The following is a 15,137-nucleotide window of genomic DNA, read 5'->3' as shown; positions in this document are numbered from 1 at the left end:
GTGTTCTTTTTAGACCTTGTGGAATGCTTTTTTTCTTGGGATTATTCCTAAACTATGACTTTCACAATAGTTTTGGACCAAAATCCAATATCTCTAATTTAATCCAAAAACATGACTTGCTTTTTTACACAATTACGTTTTTATCCTTTTATTTCTTTCAATTTTTTCTCATTGCTTTTTTTATCCTTTATTTTTTTTCTTCTTCTGCGTTTCTTTTCTTCTTCTTCTTCTTCGTTCAAAATCTCTCTCTCTCTCTCTCTCTCTCTCTCTCTCTCTCTCTCTCTCTCTCTCTCTCTCTTGCGTCCAAAAGAAGAAGAACTCCGTCGAGGCTTATCACGGGGGTTTCAAACCCCTAAAATTAGTTTGGGGTTCTCGTGGTTTGTCGTCGAGTTGAGCGAGGAAGAAGAAGAACGAGAATTCGGGAGAGAGAGAGTGAGAGTGAGACGGAGTTGAGCTCGCGGAGGAAGAGGAAGAGAACCCACCGAGGAGACGAGAACGCCGCGCGTCGCCGTGGAGACCGACCGGGAAACGAACGCCGGGAAAGGAAGAGAACCCACCGAGGATAGTGAATTTCACAGGAATTGGGTAAGAAAAATCTGAAAATTTCTGGGTTTTCGTTGAAGATTTATTGACATTGATGTCAATAAATATGCATTTTTATTGACATTAATGTAAATAAATCTTCAACGAAAACCCAGAAATTTTCAGAAACTTTTCAAAATTATCCAGAATCAAATCTTCAACGAAAACCCAGAAACGTTGAAGATTTATTGACATTAATGTCAATAAATATGCATTTTTATTGACATTAATGTCAATAAATCTTCAACGTTTCTGGGTTTTCGTTGAAGATTTATCTTCAACGATTCTGGAAAATTCATTTGAAGATTTATTGACATTGATGTCAATAAATATGCATTTTTATTGACATCAACGTCAATAAATCTTCAACGAAAACCCAGAAATATTCAGAAACTTTTCAAAATTATCCAGAATCCCGAGAATCGTTTTTTCTTTGATTTTTTAACTTTAAAAACCACAGAAATTCTACGCGGAATCCATGGCGGGCTGTTCCGGCGGACACTTCGAGGTCGCCGTAGCCGGGATGGCCATGGGCTGCTCTTCGGCGGCCATGACCGTCGTTCCCAGGAGCTTCAGCGTCGGAGATTATTTTGATTATTTTGGCCGAAAAATCAGGGTATGTTCATTAGAAATTGGGGGTTTTGATAATCTTGAGAATTGTTGATATTGTGAGTCGATTTTGTGTTTGGAATTATGCTTGAGATTGTTGATTTGGGCTGTTTTCAAATTTTGGATGAATTTACCATGGATTTGCTGATTTTTGGACGTGTTTTGGACTTGGCCGTGAGACTTGACCGTGTATGCTAGTTTTTTTTTTTGCCGTGTGTAACTGCATTGTTATGGATTTTGTTTGGTCTTTTTTTTTTTTTTTTTTTTTAAATTAATGTCAATAAACATGGGAACTTATTTGTATTAATGTCAATAAAAAGTCACAGTGAGTTATTGAGGGTATTTTTGTACTTAAAGAAAATAGATAGTCATAGTTTAGGATTAAATTGAACTTATTTGATTTTGGTCCAAAATCATTGTGGAGGTCATAGAATAGGAATAATCCCTTTTTTTTTTTATAGAACCTGTGTACTTGTGACTACGTACAAGCTTGTGTTCTTTTTTTTTTTTTTTTTTTTTTTTATAGAACCTGTGTATGAGTCAATTTTTTTATTAAAAAAAAGCGGGTTAACGGGTTCACACTTTTGGCACCCGTCACCCGGCGGGTATACCCGTTACCCGCCCCGTTTAAATAGACGGGTTAACGGTACGGGCTAACGGGTATTTTTTTTTGCGGGTACGGGTATGGTAATGGTCTACCCACTAAAACCCGTACCCGTTGCCATTCCTAATGACCATTCTCAGATTTATCTGTTTATTCTTATAGACAATTACATGTACAAACACTAGTATACGAAATTCTATTTTCTTTTCTTCTTCGCCTATTATATATTCTGCCTCCAAAATATATTTCTTTTTCCATTAACAGAGCATGAGTGACATTAATTCATGATTTTCATATACGTAAATACCGAACCTTTAAAAACAGAAATCATGCTCTCAACGCCTGAGGTATTTCTCGTCCTCATTCATTGGAAATATCAAGAACATGGTCCAATTACCATAAAATGATCTTTAGTACCTTTTAAAATATGAAAGTCCAACAAAAAAAAATACGAAGAAGCATGGCAGGCCCGACACAAGAAACGAATTGGAAAGATCAAAAGATCAGTCCGAGAGTCTGAAAGATCCAAGGAGGGGGGTTCCCAACCTTTTCCGCCGAAGAGGGGATCCTCGACTTTTTCTGCCAAGGAGAGGTTCCTCAGCCTTTTCTACCAAGGAGGGAGTCCTCAATGTTTTCGCCAAGGAGGGGGTCATCATCCTATTCCACCAAGGAGAGGGTCCTCGCTCTTTTCTTCCAAGGAGGTGCTCATCTTTGCCTCAAAAAAAAAAACCAGATTAAATGACGAATTTACCTCAACTCTTATCCCATCATTATAAATACCTAATACAGACACATGTCAAAGGGAGGCGTTTTCTCTCTCTAACTAGATTATGCCAAATTATCTATTCAACTATTTATCTCACAAAAAACACATTTAAGACTAAAATCAAGAACAAAAAGAAATCAAATCCACTCCACTCATACAATTTCATACAAAAAAAGAGGAACAATCTACTTCCATTCCTCTAGAGTGGGAGAAGAAAAATTCACTCTCTCTCTCTCACAAACAAAGGCTTCGAAGCCAAATTATATTCCCTCTACAAAAGTGTCCATGAGCTTGAGAAATCGATTATCATGTTCGTCACTTGATAAGAGGAAAATTCACCACTAATCCCACGATTTCAAAGGTATGTGTCCAAGTCCACTCACGCCACGTAGCCGGAAGTGTTAATCCAAAAAACGGTTTTAACATTTTGGCTCTAGAATAAGAGAATCCCGAGAACCACGTACGGGCTCTCCACCGGAAAAACTCTCTTTTCTCATGTAGGAAGGAGTTTCAACGACAACCAAGGAATTTCCCCTACGCCAACAAACCACTATGTCGAACCGCGCAGCCTTCTCTGAGAGTAGCGCTCCCCGGCGAGGGGAGAGTATGGCACTCCATACGCGAGCACAAATGCAAGCAAGGCAGTGACATGCACCAAGAGCCCCACCGGCGAGCGCAGGTCCGTCAATGAGCGCTGCCCCGACGGGCAATCCGAATCCCACCGGCGCGACAAATCCCACCGGCTCGGTGTTCATCGAGTGAGATGACCGGATGGAGCGTCTCGAGAATAGTCTTTTCTTGCTAACGAGCAAGTTCGCAAGAGACAGGGAAGAGCGAGTCATGAAGCGCCACGCCCGGGCAAGAAGCGGACAAGTGGGCAAGCACCCGTTGGAGAACTCCACGACGAGGGTGACCAAGGCGACGTGCCCGAGCACACGTGAATATGTTGCTTAACTAATTTAACATGTAAAATCAAATTAATCATGTTAAATTTAAATCACAATTAAATTAATCATCTTAAACATGTTATTAAATTTATTGCAATTAAATTTAAATCACAATTAAATTAATCAAACTACCTAAATATGTTGCTTAACTAATTTAACATGTAAAATTACAATTAACTTAAACTAATTAATCATATTCTAAATATATTTTAAATTAAGTGAAATTCAAATACTTCATTTGCAATTAACAATTATTATCCTAGACTAACATTACTTATTACTAATTATTAATTATAATTAGAACTAATTATATTTACTTACTAATTAAATAAATACATAAACAAAAAAAAAAACTTACTTGGGACAGTTTTTGGCACGGAGAGGCAAGCTGGGACGGCGGCGGCGACAGACTCGACAAGGAGGGGTTGTGACGGCGTTGGGCGGCTCGCGACGGTCTCCTCCGGAGAGGCAGTAATGACGTCGAGGTGCTGGTGACGATGGAGGGCAGCAGTGACGCCGAGTGAGAGAAAGGCTGAGGTCCGGCGGCGAGGAGGGGCGGCGCACGGTGGCCGGCGGGGCTGAGGTCGTCGGCCGACATATCAGAGAAAGAAACTGAGTTAGCTAGGCTCGACGAGAGAAAGAGAGTGAAAAAGAGAGAGAGAGCTTACCTAGGCTCGGCGGCGAGGAGGAGCGTGGGGGGGGGGGGGGGGGGGGGGGGGCGAGCGCGGGCGAGGGCGGTGCTGGTCGCAGGCCGGCAGGCGAGCGGCGCAGGTCGCGAGCGAAGGTCGGGCGCGGGCGGCGTCGCTGGGTCGCGGGCGGACGGTCGGGCGAGTGCTGGAGTCGAGTTCACGGGCGGCGCTGGAGTCGGGTTCGTGGGCGAGAGAGAGAGAGAGAGAGAGAGAGAGAGAGAGAGAGAGAGAGAAGAAGAAGAATATTCAGAGTGAGGAAGAAGAAGAATGAGGCCGGGTGGTTTTAAATAACCTAAAATTATCAAGTGCGACGACATCGCACCTGTTGGGTTTATTAGGTGCGACATGTCGCACCTATTGGACTTATCAGGTTCGACATGTCACACCGAAAGGTATTCACTGCGACGACGTCGCACTCGATACCACTTATATTAATATAATAATTTTTTTCGCGTCATATTTGGTGCAACTGTGCACAGATTAGGTGCGACATGTCGAACCTGTTGGGCTTATTAGGTGCGATAGTGTCGCACCGAAAAGTAAATTCCACAGTGAAAAACATTCAGAGGGATTTATGCCCGCTTAAATTTTTTGAAACCTTTAGGTATTAGGTGCGACATGTCACACCGGATACCAGTTAAATTTAGCGAAAATTTTAGTTTTCCGGAAGGATGTCCGGTGCGACATGTCGCACCTAATACCCGCTTAGGTGCGACTTACCCTTCTGCACCAGAATACTGAATTTGTGTGGAAGCTGACACTAAGAGAGTGGAAGCATCGAGCGTTCTCACGCTCGTGATACTCGACGACGTCAAACCCGAATAGGTCATCATGATCGAAGCACAACTACTGGCCGAATTGAAAGATCAACTCGGAGCATTCCTCCGAGAGCACAAGGACGTCTTCGCATGGACGCACGCGGATATGCCGAGAATCAACCCGGAAATGTGCTCCCCGGAGAGAAGGAAAAAGTCAATAAGAGAAGATCATTCAACCTCAAAAGATATCTCGCGATCAACGAGGAAGTTGAGAAGTTGATCACCGCAAAGTTCACCAGTTAGGTCTTCAACATAGTTATGGTGAATAAGTCAAACGGAAAGTGGTGAATCTGCGTCAACTACATCGACCTCAACAAGGCGTGCCTGAAGGATTGTTTCCCCTTGTCGAGGATCGACCAGCTGGTTGACTCCAGCGCATAGCACGAACTCATGAGCTTCATGGATGCATACTCGGGATACAATCTGATAAGAATGTACGAACCAGATGAACTGAAGACCACATTCACCACTAACCGAGGACTATTTTGCTACCAAGTAATGTCGTCCGGCTGAAGAACGTCGGAGCGACCTACCAACGCTTGGTAAACCAGATGTTCGCCAAGCAGATTAGGAAGACGATGGAGGTTCACGTTGACGACATGCTCGTCAATAGCCTCAGGGCACCGGACCACGTCAAAGACTTAGAGGAGACCTTCGCTCTCCTTCGAAAGTACATGATTAAGCTAAACTCGAACAAATGCGCATTTGACGTTATTGAGGTTAATCCCCGGGAACTTCTCAGAGGGAAGTTCGATTTGCACTGATTATCAAAACTTAATTCTCTTCTTCTTCAGTACAACTTCTCCAAGAAACCTTCGAAGATCAATTACTGATCTTCAATTTCAACAAAGAAACACGCTCAGAGAATCAATACATCTGAGAACGAACACCTCTCATAGACTCTCTCTCTAGTTCTTTGTTTTTCTTTTCTCTCAAAAATAAAAATGAAGTTGTTACAAATACAAACAGAACAAGCGTCTTTATTCAATCCTCGGTTGCGTCTCCACCCTTGGATGCAGATCTTCGTCTTCAGCCATTGACGTACACACTACGTCAGGGACTCATAAATGAGATCGCCACATCAGATGGAGCTGAAATCAACAGACATTTATGGCGTAGCGTATAATTCAACTTGTGTATTCCATCGCCGATGGTCACTTGGTTTACAAGGGTCCGCCTCGGCATACCTACAACTTCTCATTCACGAAGTGTATGATTGAATATAATATTTTTCTCATTATCTATTAGCAACGGTTTTTTCTACTCTATTATAACACATGTCATTCAACAATTGCATTTAATGGCAATAGTGTCATAAAAGTGGAATAATATCTTTCTAATGGATTATGGTAAAATATCGTCGCCACCCTTTAGCCATCGAAAGTGGTTTATCTAGTTTCCTTGTAACTTTTTCAGATTCTGTGGTATTCAAAAGAAAAATACCGGTGAAAATCCAATGCTTTCAATACCGAAAATTCCATCGAAAACTGGAGAAAGTTTGGAATACCCGACAAAATTTTCGAAAATGGGCATTTTTATTGGCCACTATTTTTCTTGTAAAATGAAACAATTGACCAAAAACTAACATTTAAGCTTATATTGGTCCCAACTCGAGTACGGTGGATATGTCCTGATGGGCTTCGTGGGGATTTCGCTATCCCTGGAAGGATGTGTAGAACAACTCTTCCTCGCTGACCGCTTGTAGATGTACGTGCATTTCCTTGTACTTGAGCATAGAGTTGTGCCACATAAGTTGTATAACCCCTGAAAATGAATGGTAAAACAGAATCGGTAAAGAAGAGTCGCGACTCGCTCGTTTACAGTACTTTGCTACAACTACAACCGCCAAGTCATGGCCCTAAATATTGGTTGTATGGGCCGAGTTATGGTGCAACACAACAATAATGACTCTTCTCTCTAGCTAGCCATTTTACAGGCACTCTGTGGGATTGTCGCGATGTGGTAAGGATAGTGCTCATTCCACGGATAAAAGCTTGTTCCTTGCCAACAATCCATCCAGTTTTCCATGTCTCCCAACTGAAAGGGAGAATATTTATCGCACCAGCTAATCTAAATGCCATTGAGTCCTCGGACGTCAATTGGAAGACACAAGTTTATACTGCCTGTAATCCTTTCATTTCCTTTCAATAGAATATTTCTGTTAGGGATTGATGGACAGAGTAATACTTTTGAGAGGAACAAAAAAAAGGGAATCAGAGGAATAGAGGTTATATGAGGTTTTGTATAGTAGCCTTTTTAGCAAGTTGTATCAAAGGTTTAGCAGTTTGCATCAGAGTGATTTCACAGCCATTAAAGAGGCAAAAAAGCTCAAATGACAGAGAGAGAAAGAGAGATCAATCTTAACACTTCATTTAAAAAAAAAAAAAAAAAAAAAAAAAAAAAAAGAGAAATTCAACAATAGTTCACCAATTCCACAGAAAAAGGACATATATCACACATCTAAACAACACTAACACAATAAAGAAAAAAAAGAAAGAAAAAAAACTAAGTGTCAATTCAAAAACAAGGAGATTAAACACTTTTCTACTCTATGCAAAGACAACTGACAAACTAAGAATCACATCCCTCTCTACTCTCTCTCTCATTCTCTCACTCTTATTCCGAATCAATTTTCACTTCCTCTTCTTCGCCGGTGGCTGAGGCTCCTCATCCGAGTCCTCGTCCTCTTCATCCTCGTCATCATCGTCATCACCGTCGTCGTCATCGTCGTCCTCGTCATCATTATCATCGTCGTCCTCATCGTCGTCGCTTCCTCCTTCACCGTTAACGACGGGGTCGTCCTTGGGATCGTCCGCATCTTCGCCCCCTGCGTCCTCTGCGCCGGAAAAGTCCTCGTCGCCCTCGTCATCGTCGTCGGGGTCGTTGGCTTCCTCTTCTTCGTCGTCGTCGTCCTCGGTGTCGCTCGAGTCCTTGTTTTCTTCGACCCGTCTCTCCGATTTGTGAAGCTCCTCGAAGGGAAACCTGCAATGCCCAAAGATCTTTCAAGCCATTCTGATTTCCCAGCATAGAGTACTACTACAGAAAGTGAAATATATATTTCTCTTTATTTAATCACCTTCCGTCAATTGCAGTTAATTTTGATGATTCGCCGGCGACTTCCAGCAGTGAGACAGTCTGAAAAAAATTGGTTTGAGTTGATGGTGAGGGAACTTACAAACATGACAATTAAACGCCAAACCCAAAAAAAAAAAAAAAAAAAAAAAAAAAAAAAAAAAAAAAAAAACACCTAAGTTTTATCCTTATTGCTCATGTCATCCAAACAATCTTAACAATTTGTTGTTGAACAAACTGTATCACGAACACACTAGAACCCCGAGAATTTAGATACCAATCGTAGCAAGAAGCATATATTTTTTTACGCACATATGATAATAACTCTGCTACCACGAAGATAGGGCAAGGAAAAGCTTTCGATGTTTCAACATTTAGACGAATAAGTGTGCCGAGACAAGATCACCCAATCTTGCATACATGAAGACGGAAAAAACAAAATATAGGACAAAACAGTTTAAATCATTTGCACCCGAATGATAACAGCACACACGTTGTAATCGAATGGAAAGCATATAACTGGATACCAGAGAAAATGGACCAATAGACACAAGTTATATTGTGTGAAAATCAATAAAGAAACAAAAAGGGCTTTCTGTTCTCTATCACCCATTTCAAGCCAACACTTGAAGCACAAAACAAATATCTCATACAAACTATATAACTACAGAATTTTGAAAAGGAACATGAATCAAGACAGTGAGGAAGAAGAATTGGAAAATTCTGTTTTCTTACATTCTGCTACAAACCTCAGTTATCTAAAATATAATGTGACTACACAATTAAGGCCCACAAATCTTTCAATAAAAAAAGGGACACGAACTAACCCAACATTTTCACTTCCTCAGAAACATGTGACGTTCAATGGGAAATTACTCAACCTAATACCCAAAATCCAATAAGATACAATAACTCTATATACACAAATTCCGAAATCCATAACAAGTATTATTATGAACTAAGTGAGAGAAATAAGTCTGACCCAAGAGCCCTAAATGTTGATATGGACATAAAAAAATAAAAGACCGAATCTTTACCGTTGTGAGAAGCAACGCAAGGGACTTTCCAGCAGAGAGAAGAGTCTCTACCACCATGGCCTCCAAAACGGAGCTCATGTCCTTAGGGCTGAGCGACAAACCGACCTCCATTGCTGCAAAATAGAAGCTCAAAAGTACACAAGCAATTACCCCAAGAAAACACGCACACGGAGACCCAGAGAATCCCCAATTCGAAGGAAACTAGAGAGAGAGTGTGTGTGTGTGTGTGTTGTGTAAAACCCAGAGTTAGTTTTGGTCCGGTTAGGGTTTTTGTTCGCTATTTTGTTATTTCCACGTCCAGGTTTGCTATGGGCACACGTGGGTCACGGTTCTGGGCCTCTGATTGGTTGAAAGGCTTTGAGGAGGCGTGGAAATAGAGAAAATTGGAGTGGGTTTAGTATAAATTTGGGTCTGACTTGTTCTTTATGATTTGAGAGGACTAATCTTAGATTTTAAAAAACTTTGGATCCTGTGTTACGGACACGTATTTAATGCTCATTAGCTACGAACAGAATCTCCTGCTTCTCGGTCCATTTTAGCTACACCCGAACCTTAAAATGTTTTATTTGTCGTACTAATCTTCTATCTCCATCCAACGTTGGTTGTTTTGACTTTTCTGTAGATAAAAGGGATACCACATTGAGATTTTAATAGCCATTCAAAAGAAATAAAATTACAAAATAATTAGCATATAACAATTCTCCTCATTGGGGAGGACAAAATAATCAATATTTAAAAATTAATAAATAATTGTTTTGACTAAATAGTCTATTGAAATTAAGTCTTTTTTCTAAATAGTCTATATTTATCTAAAAATGTTAAAATAGTCTATATTACAAAAACACCCAAATATAGTATATTTGGTGGACGTGATATTGATTGATTAATTGAAAAATATATAATAAATTACTGATCTGCTCTATTAAACTAAAATTGCTGTCGTCCGTTTTCAGATAACGATTTAGAGACTCGTGCGATTCGACTCAAGGTTGGACCAAGTGATCAGATCGAGCCTAAACGTCCCAAACTCGATATCGCGAGTTCTTCCCTAGCTGTGAATGATCTTCCACGTCCTCCAGGGTATCCTGGAAAGAGAAGGAAATGTGAACTACAAACGGAAAACAGAGGCGTGACCTCTGTTTACCTCTTTGACGCTCAACATTAGGAGGATCGATGTGCAAAATGGGTGTTTGGGTGTTTAGAGGCCAAAGATGAGTTAAACAAGCGTCTCAGAGGTTCGGCAGCGTTTTGGGGCTCAAAATTGGATTACCTTGGTTCTTGGGTCGAGGACCCTATTTATAGAGTCGTAGGAGCTTCCTTGGGGTGAGGAAACATGTTGAACGTGCTTCACAATCGATGGGCCGACCTGTCTGACGTGTCCGGGAGCCGAGTGACCGACTGACCGTGAATCCGGGAGCCGACCGGTTATTCGTGTGCCACGTGGTCGTGTGGCTGTGAGCCGTCCGGTTGGTCGTGTGGTCGCGTGGCTACGTGGCTGACTGGCCGTGTGGCGGACCGGTTAATCGTCTGAGCATTCATGGATGGCGAGCCTTGGATTGGGCCTACTTCCGGCCGGTCTATTGAGTCATTCTGAAGGCCCGAAATGGATGGACAACATTAGCCCCCCAAGTTTATTGTCAAGCGGAGCTAAGAGGTAAAATCATAATACTTTTTGGTGATGTTGCGCGTGACGGTAAACTCATAATACTTTTGGTTATTTTGAGCGTGGCAAGGAGGTTCGTGCGTGGCAATTCTTCTCGGAGTCACATTTCCCAAGAAGCCCAAGAGAAGCCAGGCCAGGTAAACTTCTATCTCATTTCTTTAAATCTCGCGCACGTGTCTCTCACCTCCCTCACGTGTCTTTTCACCATCCACGTGCCCATGAACCCTCCAAACACATTTTTGTCAAATGGGTCCCTTGACAGAGGTACCGAGGGCGACATCTCGACCTTCTCTCCACCTTGTCCATAAATATGGATGACATTTGGGGTCACCCCTCAATCCCACAAATTCTATCTCTCTCCCAAGACCCATCTCCCTCTTTTGGCTTCGGAATTTCTCAGACGAAATTCATGAATTTTGGAGAAGAAGATCTCAGCACCGTCGATGAGTGGTTGTTTGACGGGGATGAAGAATAGGCAGTACTGGCACTAGGGCGACGTAGCGGTGGAGCCCAAGTTGTGTGTGTGCTCGGAGAAGGCGGGGCGTTCGGGGAAGCGACGAAAGAATCGTCGTTGGCGGAGGCGTACTTCGGACTGGCGTCGATCGGCAGCGCGACGCTCGACGCAGTGGCATTCCACGGCCCACCGGATCTCCCGAGTAAGTATCCCTCCCTCGACCTACCGATCGGCTCTGACAAGAATCGATCGGGTGAAGGCCTCCTAGCCGACGATCGGGCTGCGCACGATCCGGGGGACTACTCGAGCGACGGCCGATCGGTCACGCCCGATCGGCGTCTTGCAATGTCGAGTCGTTTGGTCGTCGAGGCCCGGTTGGTTGACGAGGCCCGATCGGTTAACGAGGCTCAATCGTCTATTGGTCGTTCGGTTGCTGAGGCCCAATCGGCTGGTGATCGGTCAGTTGCCGAGATCCGGTCGACTGGTGGCTGTTTGGTTGCAAAGGCATGTTCGGCTTTTGACCGTTCGGTCGCTGAAACCCGGCCGGCTGGTGACCGTTCGGTTGCCAAGGGTCGTTGTGTCTGGGCAGCGGGCTCCCTGGTGGTGGCCGTCTTTCTGACAACCAATTTTTCTCATATCGTTGATGTCGATGCGGCCAAACTGGGGTGATTATCTGATAGCTTAATGTTGGAATTGATCTAGGGTTTAAGAAAAAGTTTAACGCTTCGGAAAGCGGCGGAATTTTAAAAAATTTCTTTTACAAGTAAAACAATTTTTACTAACCTAGACAAAGAGCAAGCACATGTAAATAAAAACTAATATGAGCATTTAAAGATTACTAACCTTTTTAGAAGCTTGAACGTTGAGAAGCTTTTGGAAAAGGTTGCAACGTTCGTCTCCCCTCGCAGCACGTCTCTCTTCCTTCCTCGGCAACTCGAGCAACCACAAAAGTTTCTATCGCTAAATCACTCGAGAGAAAAAAGGAATTAGTGTGTGGGCACTTTTTAAACACGACGACTCAAGAACAAGTCTTAGAGTCGAAGAGCTAAAACACTAGGTCAAATGAGGACCTAGGTGCCAAAACAAAAACGAAATTGACTAGAGAGAGAGAGAGGAGTCGGCCAACAATGTCTAGAGAGAGAGTCTCTCAATCTCTAACTTATGTTGGATGAATCAAATGAGAGGAATGAGGTGGGGTATTTATAGGAGAAGGATTACCTTCAAAAGGTAGTTTCCTTTTCTCTATAGAATATCACATATTCATGAGGAAATATTATTTCCTCTTTTTCACACCTCATGGGCGTCCAACATGCTTCATGGAAGCTTTGGATTTGTTTCCTCATTTGGTTTCTTCTCTCTTGGTCGAAAATCAAATTTCATTCTAGAGGAAATTTGTTTCCTCTTTTTCTTTTGGCAATTATCTTCATACATTAATGCACAAAATAATCTCTCTTTCACACTAAGGGCTGCACTAAATTTAGTCTCACAGTCTCTTGGGTTGGACGGCCAAAGGGCTTCTAGAAAGCCTTTCTAGATTTTTCTTTACTTGTTCATGACAACATAAGAAAAGCCCATTGAGAATTTTCAAGTAAAATTTTATGAAATGAAATTAATCCACAAGGCCCAATGAACACATCATGGAAAAGTGATCTAGGCCATCATATGACCATGTCAAAAAAATTTATTGACATTCATTTCATGCTATGTCCAAAAAGACAAATTTACCATTTTTACAATTTTCGTAAAACTTGTCTCGTTCTTGTTTTGACTTAGCTTCTAGTTTAACTATCCCTACTCGATATGATTTGTGACAGTGACCTCATGGATCTAAATGAACAAAGCTTGAGCTAAACACTTGGACTCAAAAGTTCACAAACCTTTTCCAAGTTTAGCTTAATGCCAGCTGACTCCACTAAAGAGTTGACACTGAAAATCTCTCGGTTCAAATGAATTTATTTTCTACTCAAGAATTCAACTAAATTATGATGAGCGGATTCACCGAATATTATCTATGTTTACCCTTCATGAATATCATCAGCTAGTCGGGATTTACAAAAATTACCATTTTACCCTTCTAGTTGTTATTTCCTCAACTTCTTTGTCGCTTGTGAATAAGTTAGAAACAATGTATTGACGAGGAGCTAACAAGTCACATTGTTTCATCCAAAAGAGTCAAGACTCAATTTGGACACTGGCCAGTTCATTTATTCACATTCCAAGGAACAAAGCATGAGGTGATATACATTGCATTTCAGCAATCTTGTACATGAATTCCATATCTATGAGAACTTCACAAAGTTACTCATGACATTCTCACAACTTAGTACTTCACCAATAGGCCATGTTCGGAATCACATAGTGAGTTCGAACTCTGACTTTCTCAAATGAGAATACGTAAGTTGTGAAATGGCATGTCTCATTTCAGGATTAAGGTAAGCATGATGCAATTCATACGTAGTGACTTCGAGACATAAGAGGTTAAATGGTTTGTTCTTATCTTGTCTCTAGAAGTGCACTGGTCAATTCAGTACCTTCGGAAGATACCTAGAAGAACTATAGAGTCTCCAACTCTCAATGCCCCATAACCAGACATCATAGATTCTCCTAACAACCGTACTGATGTCAATAGTCCTTTGACCTTTAGATTGCGAATATATCGTTTTAAGCAAACTACGAAGAGTTTGTTCATACAAATCTACATTTGTCTCTTCGTAAGTTGTTAAGTTTGTTTATGGACTAAAGACTAGTGTTTTATCATAAAGCTTCAAAGAGACAAGGAAGAATGAATGAACGTTTCAACTTTTTATTAATGAATAAGAAATTATAAGCAAGAGTCTTCGTGAGACTTTATTACATCAAATGTACAAAATAAAGACTACAACTCTTCTTGTGGGCACCATTGACAACAAACTCTCACTTGACTCAAAGAAGATGTGTGTAGTCCTTCATGCCTAATCCCTCTCGACGTTGGTCGAAGACCTTATTCGCTAGGGCCTTGGTGAATTGATCTGCCAGGTTGTCCACCGTTGAGATCTTCTTCACTTCCACGTCTCCGCGCTGCACGATCTCTCGAATCAAATGGTATTTCCCCTCAATATGTTTAGAGCGCTTATGGCTTCGAGGTTCCTTTGAGTTAGCGACAGCCCCACTATTATCACAATATAGGGTCATGGGCTCGTCGACGTTTGGAACAACTTCCAAATACTTAAGGAATTTTCTAAGCCATACAGCCTCTTTAGATGCTTCACAAGCAGCCACTTATTCTGCTTCCATTGTGGAGTCAGCAATGCAAGATTGCTTAATACTCCTCCACACAACAGCTCCACCATTGAGGATGAACACAGATCCCGAAGTGGATTTCCTGGAATCCTTATCCGCTTGGGCCTCGGAGTCGGTATATCCCGTCGTAGTCAGGTCAGTAACTGAGTATGTAAGCATCAAGTTCCTAGTTCTTCGAAGATACTTAAGAACATGCTTAACAGCAATCCAGTGCTTGGGTCCAGGGTTGGATTGGAAACGGCTAACTACGCCAACGGCAAAACAGATATCAGGTCTAGTGCAAAGCATAGCATACATTAGGCTTCCTATGGTAGAGGCGTAAGGAATTTTCCTCATGTCTTCAATCTCTTGTGTAGTCTTGGGAGACTGGTCCTTAGAGAGTGAGACTCCATGCCTAAAGGGTGTTTAGCCCTTCTTGGAGTCTTGCATCAAGAAGCGATCCATCACCTTATCAATATAAGATGCTTGAGAGAGCGACAGGGTCCGGTTTTTCTGATCTCGAAAGATTTGGATCCCCAAAATGTACGCGGCCTCTCCTAGATCCTTCATATCGAATTGCTTTGCTAACCAGACCTTAACCTCAGATAATTTACCCACATCGTTACCTATGAGTAATA

At 41.9% G+C, this 15,137-nt stretch overlaps 1 protein-coding gene across 1 annotated transcript; it reads right to left on the bottom strand.

The window, feature by feature from the left end:
- Positions 1-7,505: 7,505 nt before the first annotated feature.
- LOC149397784 (uncharacterized) lies at positions 7,506-9,381 on the bottom strand. Its single transcript, XM_089616076.1, has 3 exons — positions 9,125-9,381; positions 8,092-8,150; positions 7,506-7,997 (listed from the first exon to the last, which is right to left on the bottom strand). The coding sequence occupies exons 1-3, from the start codon at positions 9,233-9,235 to the stop codon at positions 7,649-7,651; spliced, it is 519 nt and encodes a 172-aa protein (XP_089472202.1). The 5' UTR covers positions 9,236-9,381; the 3' UTR covers positions 7,506-7,648.
- Between the last annotated feature and the right edge of the window lie 5,756 nt (positions 9,382-15,137).

Source organism: Urtica dioica, chromosome 5 (assembly GCF_054948205.1).
Source record: "Urtica dioica subsp. dioica isolate 48M chromosome 5, U.dioica_male_clone48M_v1_H2, whole genome shotgun sequence".
Taxonomy (NCBI): domain Eukaryota; kingdom Viridiplantae; phylum Streptophyta; class Magnoliopsida; order Rosales; family Urticaceae; genus Urtica; species Urtica dioica.
Note: the sequence above shows the minus strand (reverse complement) of the source record. Positions and strands in the feature narration are given on the sequence as shown.

Coding starts and splice junctions, on each gene's coding strand:
- LOC149397784 (XM_089616076.1), bottom strand. CDS start 9,235: ATGGAGGTCGGTTTGTCGCTCAGCCCTAAGGACATGAGCTCCGTTTTG. Junction 8,151..9,124: donor TTGCGTTGCTTCTCACAACG/GTAAAGATTCGG, acceptor AATTTTTTTCAG/ACTGTCTCACTGCTGGAAGT. Junction 7,998..8,091: donor TTAACTGCAATTGACGGAAG/GTGATTAAATAA, acceptor TGGGCATTGCAG/GTTTCCCTTCGAGGAGCTTC.